The sequence below is a fragment of the Limanda limanda genome, chromosome 1 (assembly GCF_963576545.1).
Source record: "Limanda limanda chromosome 1, fLimLim1.1, whole genome shotgun sequence".
In the NCBI taxonomy this organism is placed as follows: domain Eukaryota; kingdom Metazoa; phylum Chordata; class Actinopteri; order Pleuronectiformes; family Pleuronectidae; genus Limanda; species Limanda limanda.
This window is the reverse complement of record NC_083636.1, coordinates 32,471,209-32,487,274: the sequence shown is the minus strand read 5'-3', so window position 1 is coordinate 32,487,274 and position 16,066 is coordinate 32,471,209. Positions and strand designations below refer to the sequence as shown.

Sequence of the window (16,066 nt, the reverse complement as noted above, 5' to 3'; positions counted from 1 at the left end):
CACCACTGGCTAATGTATAGTTACCCGGTGAATATTTTAGTCTGGATTCACACAATAGCTCACGCTCTCCTTGAGTTTTTCAGTTTGAAATCACGTTGAAAAAAAAGCTTCCCACTGAAAGCATTTATCTCCTTGCTTTATTTCCCCCCTGCTGATGCATTTTGGAGAAGAATCTTTCTGTGCAAATTTGTCAAAAACATGTTTGTTTACCTCTTACAGAAAGAATATGAACAGAAATTGATTTTTTTATTCAACTGAGATTCGTTCTTGTTATTTAAATCCACAATAAAGGGACATCAGAGTTCAAGAGCAGCTTTATCCTCCCTCTTCTAGACATTACTTCAATTTTCTCCCAGCTCTTGATTGATTGATTTCATAATGAGGAGGCTGAGTCATGCAAGACAAGTTCACTGTTAATTTTGTTAATTTTTTCATTGGGATTACTTTGCCTTACCTGCACGTTTTCAAATAAATCATACGAGAAGAGAGTGAAAAAAAACAGAGATACATCTAAAGTGGAAATTCAATATCAACTCAAGTGTAACAGGATGATGCCTTCTATCTTCCATGGTGCCACTCTGTTACTGTGATCGTCCACCCTGGCCAGATGTGACTCCTCCTCACAGTTTAAATGCCATAACTTTGCATTCTAGCTAATTGTCTGGTAAAAGGTCAACAGGCGTTTGAAATTGAGACACACAGCGGGTGTTCATTAGATGTGCTGAGAGCTGCTGGTGCTTATTAGAGCGGTCCCGGGCTCGGCACATGCCTTCCTTCCTCTGGGGACAGCCTGTGAAGCACATTCATGTGGTGTTCAGTCAACGAAGACAATGCTGTCAAAGCTGTTATGTTTTTTGCGGGCCCCGACTGTGAAGTCCAGTCAAGAGATACAGTTAATCTGTCAGGTAACATGAGAGGTGATCAAGCTGCGTTGGGAACGACTGAGAGGTTTGCATGTTCTTCCGAAATGGCTCAACCATTAACTTGCAATTTTCAACACATGCAATTTTTCAAAGTGCAGTCAGATAAAAGGGGGGAAGGGGAATAACATCCATACACACGCTGCTCAGACGGTGCTTTAAACCTGATCTTCTGTTGAGTGTGTGTGTTTCTCTAATTTGTCTAAATCTATTTCTATTCCCGAGCACTTCGTCGATTTAATTGGATCCACAGCAGAATAGAGGAGGCATTTGAAGCTTGGGACCCTTTGGTTCCAGGAATTTTAAAATGTGGCAGCACACACTAGTGGTAATGTTGCCGTATCTGTGGCACTCATAGAAGTGGTGTGGGATTCAGGGGGGGGGGGGGGGGGTCTGTCATCGTATACATAAACAGCTGAGTTGGGGGTTGTTGTGGGCTGGCGTCGGCCATGGACAATCACGTCAAATACTGTATATCTTATGCCTTTAACAGGAGTGTTCTTTCCCTCCATGAGGAACCTGATTATCTGGTTCTGGAGTGATACCATCAATATACAAGTGGCAATGAAATTAACGAAATTTAAGTGCCTCATTCATTTTCTCATTCAAACGGAAAAACTACTAGCCGCTGAATTTTTGTCTACAAAAGGAACAAACCCCTTAAAACAAAGACATGAACCTTGGTCGAGACCTTCAGGGTTGAAAACATCCTAGGGGGTGAAGCACCAGTTTGGGGTAGAGCCCCGACTGCTGTGACGCTGTTGTTGACTGTTGTGGTTGCGTAGCACACTTTTGCCTCTGTTGGTTCCTCGCTCCATACTACTTCCTTGTGTGCACCCCTTATCTCCATGGCAACCACCTTGAACGCCCGAGCAATCCTACAGAGTGCCACAGAAACAACCTAACAACAACCTTATGACACCCTATAGCCTGAAAGTATATGTCAACACTCTAGCAGCCACTTAGCACCCACCCGGCAACACTCGACCAACTACCAAAACATCACCCATGCTTTTTATTTGTAAAACAACCAGATATCAGAAGTTTCATTAAATCCTTCGGAATCTTTTACATGAACAACCCACCAGTGTATCATGACTGAACACTGCATGTAATTTGAAAATTTGAAAAGTTGTTGAGACAACCTCCGTGTTTCTCTGTCTTCTAAATGTTGTTGTCGACACAGAGGAAAAATATACTCCATGGACAAAACCCTGTCCAACTTAACGTAAGTGCAAGTAATTAAAAAAAACAAGAGCATTAATCACATTCACATGGGACCAGAGCCTGAATTAAAAAAGTTTAGCCCTATGCCAACTGTATGTGCCTAAGAGATCCAACAAATTATAAATGCGCATGGCGGGTTTGATCAATGAGGAACATACCGTATGTGTCACCACAATAACTCTAACTGCTATGCTTGCACTTGAGTTCAGGACAGAGGGAAAACTGTAGGCTGAATTAAATGTCTGGATCTCATTATAAATATATGTGAGCGGCACAGACCTTAAACGCTCTCCACTGACTAGAGGCCCTGTGAAGCGCCATCACTTTGAAGAGCAAGTGTGACTGTCGAAGGAAAGTTACACCATCAGCCGTCTTTCCAATTAGAGGCAGAAACCATAATTGTTTTTAAAGGATCACATTTTGAGGAGAACTCCCGAAATCTCCCTCCAGCCAGCGCCCACACACACACACACATCACATAAACACACACACACACACACACACACACACACACACACACGAATATAACTCAGCCTATAATATAAAACTCTAAGTCGGGGAACCAATCACAAAAGGCTTTTTCCATTCCATTGGAGCGGTTATCAAGCCAAAAGAAGGAATCGTTCCCCGACCTGTCATCTATCAGTCAGGTGACAAAGCAGTCTTCAAAGCACAAGGCCAGTACATTTGGAGCATGACAATAAAGCTTTTCCCAAAACCTATAGAGTCCTTTGAGTAAGTGGCAGCGGAGGACTTAAAAGTGTTTCTTTGACAAACCGAGTAATGATCCCGTCAGCGAGGAGAGGGAGAAAGGGGTAGTTGGGGAATGGATTGAAAATGTGCCTCTGTGATTCTCAAACTCGCTTTTAATAACCCGCGTAAACTCATATAAATCAAAGAAACCAACGACTCTGCTCAAACACTTGACCACGGTTACACTGTCTTTCATCATTCTTTTCCCACCGGGAGGCTGTCACCGCAAGCAATTCCTTCTCTTATCGGCTAATTATTACTTGTGTCAATATTCAAGACGGAACTATTTTCTCGCTTAAAAGGACATCACCGCTAATGGGTAAAATCTGCTATTTGAATCCATTGATGTGTGATATGTGAGTGAAGTGCTCGTACAATCATTTTAGAGGTGAAGAAAAAGTGACTTATTTACAGAATGATGGAACAAAAACATGTCAGACTTTGAATCTATTGCTTATTTGACTATTGATAAGTACATTAATACTTACAAAATGTGTTTTCTAATTATCTATATAACACATTGCACTCCCTGTCATCTGTAAAGAAAGTTTGCACAAATCATAAACCTGACTTGAATTCAGGCTCATCCTTGATCAAAGCTTTGAAAAAAGTTGTAGGACGATCAAGTCGGAACATGAGCAGACATCTACAACCTCAGAGAATCGCATCCCAATCCCTCGAGGGGATCTGTAAGCAGATCCATCCCAGTCCCAGCCCCAATTAAAAAATGCACTGACATTCAATTTCTGAGAAGGCACAAACCGTTTTTCTCCCCCCCCTGGTTCCACTTTTCTCGCCTTTGATTCTAGAGGCCAAAATGGAGTTCGACCCCGGTGGCCGGTTATGTCGAACATCACCAGGCCACTCTGTGGGAAATATTGACGGGGCTGGGTTTGTTTACCTTGCAGATGAAGCTTGCTCTCGGGGCTCTGCAGCAGGATGGAGCTCACCGAGTCCAGATTGTCATAGCTGCTGCATCCCAGTGGCCCCGTCCGTGTCTCCGTCACCTGTGAGAGAATTAGGAAACAAATGAGAGCCGAGCGAATGCACTAATGCCGTGTGTGTTATGTAGGCAGGAACTTTGTATGATGCAGTAGCGAACATCCTTTTTTCTGTATTATTTTCTGATGTATTCCTTTTATCACAAAACCAGCCATTCACAACGTCAAATGTGAACATGTATTCATTACAGCTCTCATGAGCTAATTGCACGAGGTTGTACATTTAACAGCATGTGGCCAACAGACATTGTGCAGTAAGACAAGGCATCAAGATAAAAATATATTTTCATATTGTGTGAGTGTATTGATTCAGTGCTCGATTCAAGGATTTACTTGAATTGTAAGGAGTATCTGAGAGAAAAACATTATTTTTCATTAACCATGTCCTTGTTCCAAACAAAAGCGCTGAGGCTGTAGCAGCGGTTCCTGTTGCCAACCCCAGACCACTGTCAAAAGAAATATCCATGCTATTCAGCTGTGACGAGACTGCTTTCAAATATCCAGCCTCCGCAGTTCATGACAAAGTAAAAGTAAAACCTCTCCTGCTCATTAAGTTCTTCAAGCTGCTCTTATAAGTACTGTTATACGATCCCAGATACTCAACAAAGAAAAAGATGCAGCTCATCAAAAACCTCAAGTGTTTCTTTGTTGAGTACCAAAATAAAATGGCAGTCCTATTAATGGAACATGGCAGGCTATGAAGAGTGTTGAAACATTTGCAGTCATGGCAGATCTACTTTTTTCACTCTTAACAGCTGGATACTGACATGTAAGCGTTGATTTGGAGTTGTGTTACCGGCCACCTGGGCGTCTGCTCCGTCTATATGCGATGTGTTGGGTCTAATTCCTGAGCACTGTATCTGATTCTTGAGCAGCTAAATGCCTCATTATGTTCATCAGCTAGTCGCTAACTTTGTCCATCTGCCGTGCAGAGCAGACAGCGTGCAGTGGTTTCATCAGTTACAGGAGATTCTAATGATCGGAGCGCTGAGAGCGAACAAACACTCGGGAAACCAAAGGGAGGTTGATAATTACTCTCCCATATGAAGGAAAACTCTCAAAGGTCATTCTTGTAAGCAGCTACTTATCACCTCTGCTTTTGTGTTATTGCCATGCGTGTCACCAATGTCCCTCTTAATTTAACGAGGTAACAAAACCGGGATCTTTCTCAACACCTGACCAAGTGTTGTCACAACTTAGCCTGGTTCTTTAGATACCGTGAATGGACTGTTTATCTGTTGTATATATCTTACAGCAGTACAACATAAGAGACGGGGTTAAATGAATTGTATAGATGTTTAGAACGGAGGACTTGTCATTTCCTGTAACGACAACCAATTTTGATCCATTGTTGGAAAAAAACATTATCGATTTATATTGATTTTAGCTGCTTTAAAATGAAAGAGTGACATTTCCCAGAAGACTGTATTGTGTGGTTCTAACTAACTAACTTGTTACTCTGAAGAATATGGTTAAACAAACCTTCCTGAGCCCTGTGTGGTGGAATTGCCTTCACTTTAATCTGATGAGAAGGCTTGGTTACAGTTGGAGGGAGTTCCAAGCTGATCCACAGTGTTGGGATCGGGGCCAATTCAAACACGACTAATCAGTTTCCACTTCAGACTTGTGCTCTGGGTGCGTCAACTGGTAAAAAAGCACTCGCTCACGTTCTGTCAAAATGCCATATGTGGTGAAGCCACTCGGGTTTGATGTTTATTAAAATGTTCTGAAGACTTAATTGAGGTCTCGGGGAAAGGCATCACATCTGTAGTTACACTGAACCTGACAAAACATCACGTTGATGTATAAACAACAACAAAAACAATCTGCCTGTAAGATGTCACCACGGATGGTCTGGGTAATTAATGCATTCTGCGCTGGTGTGTGTTTGTGCCTATGACTGATGGTATGGTACTATTTTTCTTGTCTTTAATGTTGCCACCGCACCAGATGGTGAGCTGACAAGCAAGAAATTAGACAGATGTATATCTTACCCTTGGCATAAGGCTGTTGATGGAGGAAATGGAAAATAAGGGGAGACAGAGAGGGGCAGCCTCTGTAGATATATACAATGTTAGTATTCAGTGAATTTAGCGCTGAATAAATCTCAACATGTATCACGTTAGGACACACAACAGTCAGGTCAGTGCTATCAAAATCAAATGTATGTGTCACTATCACTGTTCAGTGAAATGAGGATATGCAGCACTGAATATAACTGGCATTTAATCTCCGGGTGGTACATCAGCATTATCTGCACATCTATTAGTCCCATTGGAGTAGTATTCTCAATGTGAAGGTGTTAAACGCCAAAGTACTTAAAGCTGCAGTACCTTACATATATGCATTGCTATTGCGCAACAATTCCATACGAGCCACAGAGCATAATCTAAATCAAGTAATCTAAGAGAAAACTAGATTTCTGCATTTCTTCTAGGCCCCATTTACAGCGTTGGAGATATCTGGCCTGTGACGGGAGACTTTGACCAATCACAGGGCAGTTCAGAGAGCGGGTGATCCTATTGGATGTTCTACAGGAGAGGTCACTGTATTCCAGCATTGTTAATACAGTACCTAAACTGTAAAGCAGCTTAATCGCTGGTTACTATAGAGACTGATAAAAGACCCAAATAATACAGTATAAAACATTTCAGATACCAAGTTCCTGAAGTTTATAGTGGAATTACATTTTTGAAGCAATAGTTTTTACATGGACCGTAACATCATCAGCAAAATGAAACTGACTTTGAGTTGTTAAACTCTAACCTGTTTCTAACAACTACTTGACTGTGTTAGACAGATAAATAGTTCACGAGAGACAAGCGATCATCCCGTTGCACTTTTCATCCAACTAATCCAGAGATCCTGAGCCTGTTTCGTTTTTAATTTCCTTCCAGCCAAGCAGCGGACTTTGAAAGGCACTTCATGGCCTTGCATAGAGTCCATATGCAGATTGATTACCGAGCCAGACGGGCCTATCACACTCTGCCATCTTGATGGCTGCTGACAGTGCACTTTTTCCTCCCCTTTTTTGTTGTGCTTATCTCTGAATGAATTACTTCCCTGGAAAGGTTGTGTTGCATGATCCATGGTGACTGAGCAAAGTGAATATCTGTCCTCTGTCGCCTGCAGACATCTTCCCAGGTGGAAAAGCGAGCGAAAACAACGTGCTAGCTCAGCCACATTGACATCGTTAGTTACACACACAAGGCACATAATGGTTGTGCATGTACATAAGTGTCGCCGGCCAGAGCCACGTTAACCTACAGTATGTTTTTCTCCAAGAATTATTGTTTCCAAATTCGGGGGCAGACATATCCAGCTTTATGGATTAGAGGGCGACCAATGTAATCTGAATGACCTTAGTAGAGCAGCACGCAGCACTCGTTAGGCCGTCTCTTTTCTTTCTCTGCAGCCCACACCATGCGGAGGCTGTGGACCAGATTATGAAAATGGAGTATAACGTAATAAAAATACAAGGAGCAATCAAAGGACTGAAGTGGGCCAAAGGGGATTAAGAGGATTTAGATTATTAAGCAGAACACAACAGTGGAATCCCACTGGACCAAGACTGTATCACAGCCCTCAGTCAGAAACCACAGTTCTGGAACGTCCTCCCTAATTGTCATCTGCCATCAAGAAAATCATCTAACCAAGTAAATAAGAGATGATTCACATGAGATCTAAAGAACCAAATGTACACGCTCTATTCCCCAAGCCCCGAATGTCAGAAAACTAAGTTCCTTCAGTCTGTGGAAACTTCAAAACGCTAAATTCATCCTGGTGACATACAAACAAAGAACGCAGCTGCAGTACATCATGTGTTTGTGTAGCCAAATGTGTGGGTACTGGAGGCATGTGTGTGTTTGTACATCGAGACTCAATTATATTGTTTGCCAATGTTTCCACGTCAAAACCAATCCTACATGAGCATGTCTCTGACACGTACATGCATCATCAGTAGAAAAGTCCGCCAGCCAAACATTGTGACCTTGAGCATATTCTACACTATTCTTTTACGTGTGGGAAATATATAATATGTAACAATTCTTCATAAAAATGTGTCATATCCGCTTCACTAGTCGTCTCTGCTGTAGCTTCTGGAGTAAAAGCACACTGTTAGTTGTTTTTTCCTTCCGCTGTTTGTATTTGTCACACATAATGGATCATGTTTACTGATTTCTGCACATTCTGCCACCACAGCTCTCCCAGTAGATCCTCAGGGAACCCAGGGACCCAGAGAAGATTAAGGGACGAGAACAATTCTGGTAAAGACAACATCTCCAATGATCCCACACCTTTTCACGATGTCATCAAACTAAATCTTCTGTTGTTTTAATTGAGACGCTGCTAGAGGCCAGACTTACATATCGTATATTTAAGTCCAATGCCATGCACTCATTATAAATGTCTAAACATTGAAAAAGAAATGTTTGCAATCTGTATTCCGGCACCTGTAGCCAACAACAAACGGAACCATACACTGCACATACACATACATTCACTTGTGTGGGTGACTAATAACCACAGGTGGCATTAAGATTCCCGGAGCTTCACAATTTATAGCACAAAGAGAACATTGAGCAATGACTGTATATGCCAGCAATGCAGGCTCATTCTTACACAAAGACGGAATCCTTGTGGAGTGTGACAGAAAAACAAACTCTCTTAAGAGCTTTGTGAAATATCCTTGATAACTGCAGGCTTCTAACCCTAGACCTTCGATTGCAATTTAAATGTCATAACGTCCTCATGCTAAATTAGAGTGATTTAGAATTAGGTCATTTTCTATCAAATAGGTTTTATTATTCATTATTTTCCATCTGTGGACAAATGAGGAAATATTTCATCATTTACATGTCCTGGTTTGAAAAGACGGCATGTGGGTTGAGCCAAGTTGGTTTTATCTGTCTTCCCATGTATTGATAAAAAATGCAGTAAATGGATATATTCCTCTTATCTGCAATATATAACTCGGAATGTATGGAATGAAAAAAAGACAATCTCTACAGACCTAATTAGTATTAGCTGTATATAAGTAGCACAGGCCTGTGAGGATGGAGATGGAGACTGGTGCGTTTAGATATCACCCTTGGATGTGTCTCAGTTCTGCAATAAAACCACTTTTCACCAAGTTCATTAAAATTATCACAGCATACAGGGCTCTCATTATTTCTATAATTCCTGTAACTTGTCATGGGAGCTGTGCGTTCTCATTTCCCTTTTTTCAAGCCACGCTGAGAGGAGCATATTCTCAGACACCTCGGTTTCACATCGCACCGTGTCCCCAAAGTTGCGCTTCAACTTGAAAGACCCGAGGAGAATGGGAGAGGGAGAGAGAAAAGACAGAAGGTGGTTTGAAGCTTTATAAGAATAAGGAAAACAAAGGGATGAAGGCAATAAGACGGGTGAGTGGTACAGGGAAGAATACTGTAAGGCTGAACTGTCTTCATTACGTATCGCCTCTGCTGAGCCTCACTAATCTGCCCATCACCTGCCATTCTCTTAATGACTTGCTATTTCTGGCTACACAGAAATGAAGAGATGTGCTCCTCAGTAACTATAGTGGAAGTTCCTCGGAGGACGTTTCTTTCTCTGCCTCGTTCGGAATCATATTACATGTGGCTGCGCTGTTACTGTAAGTCGCGCAGAGGGGAACAATCCAACCGTGCTTGCAGAACACGTGTAGCAGCACATTTCTCTCCCACGTTCCTCGCATGCTTATTTAAATTAGGGGTAGAAGTCACGTCTAATGCAGCTCATTTGTTTTAAGCGATACTGAGAAATATCAACTTTGGGGGCTATTTCTAATTAGAGTAGAATCATCGCATTTTTAAGCGAACAACTCAAGCAACGCTGCTAATAAAATCCGTCATGCCTGCTTGTGGCGAAAAGCAAATTAGATTCACGCAAACTTGGCTGCTGCAGACGACAAGAATCTGGGTCATTTTTTGCAGAACATGTCAAATTCCCCTCGCACCACACGTGAGGCTCACATGACTGGGCTGTAAACTCGGGATGGTGTGTCTCGCGCTGCTCCCAGCACCACCACCACCACCACCACCCACGGCACTGCAGCATCATCAGGAAATATGCATATTGAACGCTGGTGTAAATCTGCCCAGAGTGACTGCGCGGATAGGTGACCTTGTGTGGGATGCAGCGAGTGCACTGCCCAGTAGGAATGCATTCTTGCACACGTAATGCATGAGTAGATACGCAGCAGACACGCCACACTCAGCCGCTCAGCCGCATGCACGCACTCGGTTTTCTAATCATACTTCTTTCCCTGCGTAATCACACTTTTTTTTTTCCCACGGGAAGACACTCACTCGTAAAATTGACATTTTCCTTCCATTAAAACACTCCATTGGGTATCTTATTTTCTAAATGACCCTCCCTCCCCAGCGGAGTCCTGGCTCGCAGCAATCAGGTTCGGCAAGGCTTGGACAAACAACCACACGTCAATTATTTCTATCAGTGAGACATGGTGTTGTTGACAGCGGGGAGAGAGACTGCTCTTCGAATCGAGTATATATTGTGTTCTTGTTTTTTTTTTCCTGACGCACAATATATATACGTGGAGAAATGTGATCACCTCTCCAATGGAAAATAATTAATTTTTCCGGCAAAACTAATCGGTAATGAAGATAGAGAGAACTGTTTCCTGTGTCCGTGCTTCGCGGCCCAGCGCTCGTGTGTCAGCAGAGTGTTTGAAAATGATAATGAATACAGATTTTGGCAGAAGAGTGACTGAAATATGATTGATGAAGCAGTAAAAATGGATAATACCTCGATGCTAAATGGCGTCTGTGATGCTTTTTTCTGTTTAATAAAAGAGCCGTGATACAATTATGGAGATAAATGATGTACAGCAGGAGCCCCTCCGATACTGCGCGATCTCATTAGATCGTAACCCCAGGCAAACTTGTTCAGCTCTGTGGGTTTTCTGTGTGCCTGTGTGTCTCAGTGTATACATGGATGCTTGCGAGGTGCCACAGCTGCATGGTACACGTTTCCCACGAGAGACGGAAAGACGGACGAGGGCTGATCTGAAAAGGATCTTACACTTTTGTACCATCCGTGATTGAGTTGTTTGCCATTTGTTCTTTGCTTATGTTTGAACTTTTGTTTTGTGGTCTTTTTTTTCACACTGCCTCGGTGTATTTTTCCAATGCACCACGGGGCAGCAACACAAATCATTTGTTTTTTTAGCAGATGTATTTCTGGATAGGTGGAATCTCAGGTAAATAACAAGTCTGAGGTTGTGCTCAGGGCGCCGGCAGCACAGCGGTGATGTGACTTTTGTTTTGATTAACGTACACATGCAGCTAAGACCTCTTAGGCAGTTCAGAGGCTCGGGGATCCAGAAAGGATGAAAGGCTTGATAAATTCAACCAGCCTCTACGCACATACTCCATCAGTGCACCTATTTGGTGGCAAGCAATTTGATGAAGCATAAACAGAGGAGACACACACACACACACTTTTGCTGTTCAAAACATATCTCACGATACTTTGGTTATTACCCATTTTAATTACCGCTGAATTTTATTTAACAATAACATCAGGGCTCCTCGGGGGGAACAATTTAACATGTAACCTTAATAGGGCTCTATAATGTGTTTTCAGTATTCAAACATTTGTCGCTTGCACAGCCTGTGTAACCTGTAGGAGTCCAATAGCAATCAAACAATTGTTTGTATTCCTCGCAGATGAAAAGGCGACTGTGTTTGTGATGAGAAAGTTTTGCATTAGCGCCTGCACAGATGTCTGATGTCATCGAAGACGGACCGGTTTTTGTCCTGCTGGCTGCCCTGATGTTCACGTTCCTTAGCTTTCTTATAGTGACGCTATTAATCACATAAAACTTGCAACAAGTGCACACAGCACTGCGTTTGGAGATACTACAGTAACCCATCGATTTATATTTTCATTTAAATTGTTTCATGTTTCAAGAGTTGAATCTGTGCAGTTAATTTTAATGCACCAGGATTATACTCATGTATAAACTGGATCAGAGGCAAGTGTAGTGAAAGGTACACAGTTTGGGAATACAGGGTTTGTCATACTATTTGTGAACCACATTCTACCCATGAAACCAATGAGTCTTGGTTACTATTTAATTTTGGTCCGAGGGTAAACTGCTATCCACAGGAAACAGTTCTGTGATACCAGGCGAGGAGCCAGAGAAAGGTTGGCGGCAAACCATCAGGGACATTTTGTTAAAAGGAGGGGGCATTCACCAGCTTGTCCCTGACATCTGCACAATGTGCAGCCATCTCCAAATTAGAGCCTATTTTCTCTTCAAAATTCAAATTGGAGTATAATAAAGCTGCTTTGCTTTATTTGCTAATGGACAGTCCCCGGGTAACAAGGGTTCCCTCAACAAGGTCTTTCTGATGGCATTTGTTTCCATGATGTGGAAGTTTACTGATGTTGAAGACAATAGAAGGAGACTCTTGGACAGAACAACAGAGTTTAGAAGCTGTGAAAAGTCATTAGTCTCCACATGTATTTTCAATTAGAATAAGCTATCACCTGTTTTTATCAATTATATTAATGTTATCAAGAATTCTCACTGGAATCTCGACACAGCTTCTGGGACGATGATTCAACAATTCCCATCTGGCAACGCTGGACCTAAGTAAAGACACAAATCTTCTTGGATTTATTATTCTGGGAGTGTTTGTTAATTTCAGTTTCAAAATTGAAATCGATTTTAAAATAAAACATTATTCAAAATGTGACACTACTTCTGGAATCTTTACCCTGATGCTATAGCTGCCTCAGAGTGTTATGGCTCTTAATCTATTTTTCATGCAAAATTGCATTATAAAATTGTTATTACTTTTTTTAATGTGTTAATACATTATTATGTTGCTTATATTGCTTTTATTCATCCATTTTCTCACATTAACTTGAACACGTAATTACGCTGCATGTGTTTTTCTGTTTTTAAGTCTGTGGAGCACTTAGGAAATGTGTTTTTGGAAAGGTGCTGTCCAAATAAGTTATTATAATAATAATGATTATTATAATAATAATTGTGAATTATTTATCTCGACAGAGTGTAATTTCGGGCCATAAACTGCTCATTTTTACAGTTCCAGTGCTGACTATAATCATAAAAATAAAATAATTGAAATGTGTTAATGTTTTGGAAAATTAAAAAATATATTAAAACATTCCATTGAAAGTATTGAGGGGATGTAAGGTGCAAAATGCTGTCAGTAAAGTGGATGAATAAGTAAACTATGAGTAAACGGGTGAAACCACGAATCCCAGAGGTTAAAGCTACACTTGCCACGCAGCACATTTCCGTGGAACAAAGTGGACCTGCTTACTTGCAGACAGGAAATATCTAAAACAGTTCCCGCCGTATTGACATGTGTTTTTCATCCTGATTGTAAGTTTGCACTCCATAGCAGGTCTCACAGCCACACTGAATCAATATTGGAGGAGCAAAGCCCTTGTTCTCTGTGTTTATAGATCCCTGCCTTCTGCAGGACTCTGCTTCCTCTGCACATTCTGATCACTGTCTGTCTGCCGGCAACGTGACTGGAGAACTGCAGTTTATTCTGCCGTTATCTGCACCCCAGAGACGCCAGGACGCAGATGAGTCATAGATGATTTTTTTTTAAGATATGGAATATGTGACAATCCTGCATATTGTTTAAGAGTATAAGAACTTATTATTTGTATACGTGGAATTAAATAAAACCACAAACCGTGATTGTCTATTTCAAGGTCTGCCAAATTTGATTTCTGTATTTGTATATGTGATATGAAATTCTTATGATGTGGCTGTCTGACAACATAATGATCAGTTTGTGCATCAATACAGAGCCTATAATTTAAAGGGTGCAATATTTATGTAAAGTGCTACACAGATATGTTTGCTTTGAAATCCTGTCCTATACAACCTTTGAGAAAACTTATTGCACATGGAAATAACACATTACTAAAAGGACGTGAAGCTCTCAGTGGTTTGCTTTGTGTCATTTAGTTTGAGGGACTCGATGAGACACAAATATGCATCATGTAATCACAATATAAGCTGCAAAAAAGGAAACAAAATTTTGACTTTGGACGTCTCTACAATACAAGACCTTGAGATTGGATTAAAATTGAATTTTAAAGCACATATCATTGGATTTGATCATCTAATTAGCATAGACAAATTATACAAACAGACAACCTGGAGGTTTTAGAGGCCCCCCCTGGGCACTGGATTGTTTTGCTCAGTAATTAAGCTTAAAACTGGATCATTACACATACAAAAAACCACAATGTGTATGTATCTCTAACGATGTGACTCCGCAAACAATGTTTCAAGTGACTAAAACAGAAAATTGCAGAAAAAACGCATTCCAAAGTGCAGATTTTTAAAAAACTCTGGTTTCTATGGGAAACAATGACGTCACAGGCTATATCGTGCAGGCCCACTGTTGCTGTGTGCAGAGAGCATCATAAAGCTATGGCAGCATTATATTGTTTAAACTGCATTTAACAGCATTTGTAATATCCAAAAAAGCACCATAGGTTTGCAGTCACTTACTTTTTAATACAAAAACAAGAATTATCAACTGTGAGTCTCAAACAACTCATTGGCAAGTCTCAGAGGATTCAAACATTTTAAAGGTAATAGACAAGTTATGTTCACCTTAACCAACCTGCTAACTCACTCAATCCAATCGTGAACCTTTTCTTAACTCAGACAAAGCCTCACCTCTTGACAGATGCTCCAGGTCCATCAGTCGTGATCAGCAGATGTGCAGCCCACTCAGCTTAGCAGAAACTTTGTGTGTGAGTGTGTGTGTGCCATATCGATACCCTCTCCTCTCCACGCCTCCAGCCTTCCTTCCCTGAGAAACTGACTCAGCAGCCACTGTCAGGTTTGCTTAATTTCGTCATGGTTGACTTCCTGCTATCCCAGAGTCTCATCTGCCAGAGCCCCTTAATCCACTTGTCAGTCACAGCCACAAAAAGCTCGGATGGCGCCCTTTAAAAGGAGACGGGGCGGTGGAGCACCGGTGGGTGTGCGGGACGGCCAGGCTGGAGGCGTTGGTGCAGGTGCACTGGCACAGGTGCATGGCAGCAGCTGTGGTTACTGTATGTTGTTTTAACGCTTGTTTGCAAGAAGCCAATAAATCAAACAAAACCATTCAAATGCACCAACCCACCTTAAAAAAGACGTTATCAAACAGCTTGTCTGATACCAAACTCATAAAGTTTTATGATGTAATGAAATATACAAGGGGGGAGTGGTCTAAAACAGTACGTGTCTATAAATGGCTCAAACGTGTATTTGATGTTAAACAGTGAAATTGTCAAGAATAAGTTTCAAATTAAAAAGCAAAACACGATATAACGATTTTGGCAGTGTTGACACACTAAGGGATATATGCAAATGATTTCATTGTAAATACATCTATGGATTATTAAGCAGCTTGAAGAGCTGTTTAACAAATTAGATTTAAAAATATGTATTACATCTATGTTTAAGACTTTTAACAAATACCTCCTTAGCAGCTTTATTTGTCATTGACCCATCGGACTATTGCGATTAAAATGGGTTCTCTCGATGCTACTTTTGGCAAAGCCACTGGCGAACAGGAGCACGAGGCGTCCAGTTGTCTCGCCCCAGTGGGCTGAGCTGAAGACGTGGAGAGAAGACAGGCAGGAACGGGCAGCCCGGAGGATGTGTGGTGATGCAGAGAGGAGACATACATTTAAATTAGTTGTTTTCACACATCCCTGTTGTCTGTTTGTGTCCGGTGGGCCTCCAGGAGGCACCTTCACCATCTGCACTGCAAAAATAACTGGCAGTTTGGTGAGAACACCTACCGAAGATGGCCGCAGTACTTTGTGTTGTTATTTTAACTACAGAGATTTATAATTAATGTTGCTTTATTATGGCTGCAGCAATTAGATAATGACACTGTCAGTTTAAGCTGCCTAAGGTTAAGGGGGCATTGTGAAAGAAAATACGCATTTTCACATAATTACACAATTACCATGTAAATTTTGTAATTAAAGTAAATTAAATAACTAAATGTTATGCAGTCGCTGATGAAGTGAGTACTTTGTCGTAAATCCTGTAGATTTCTGTGAGTGATCAAACTCTGTGCCAGACAAGTACCAAGTCCTTGAGTGAAGGGA

At 41.4% G+C, this 16,066-nt stretch overlaps 1 protein-coding gene across 1 annotated transcript in view; it reads right to left on the bottom strand.

The window, feature by feature from the left end:
- brinp1 (bone morphogenetic protein/retinoic acid inducible neural-specific 1) overlaps window positions 1-16,066 on the bottom strand; it is an 80,452-nt gene that overhangs the window by 25,088 nt on the left and 39,298 nt on the right. The window contains exon 4 of the mRNA XM_061078080.1: window positions 3,802-3,907. Within this exon, the coding sequence (XP_060934063.1) occupies window positions 3,802-3,907 (106 nt within the window). The remainder of the gene's footprint in view (window positions 1-3,801; window positions 3,908-16,066) is intronic.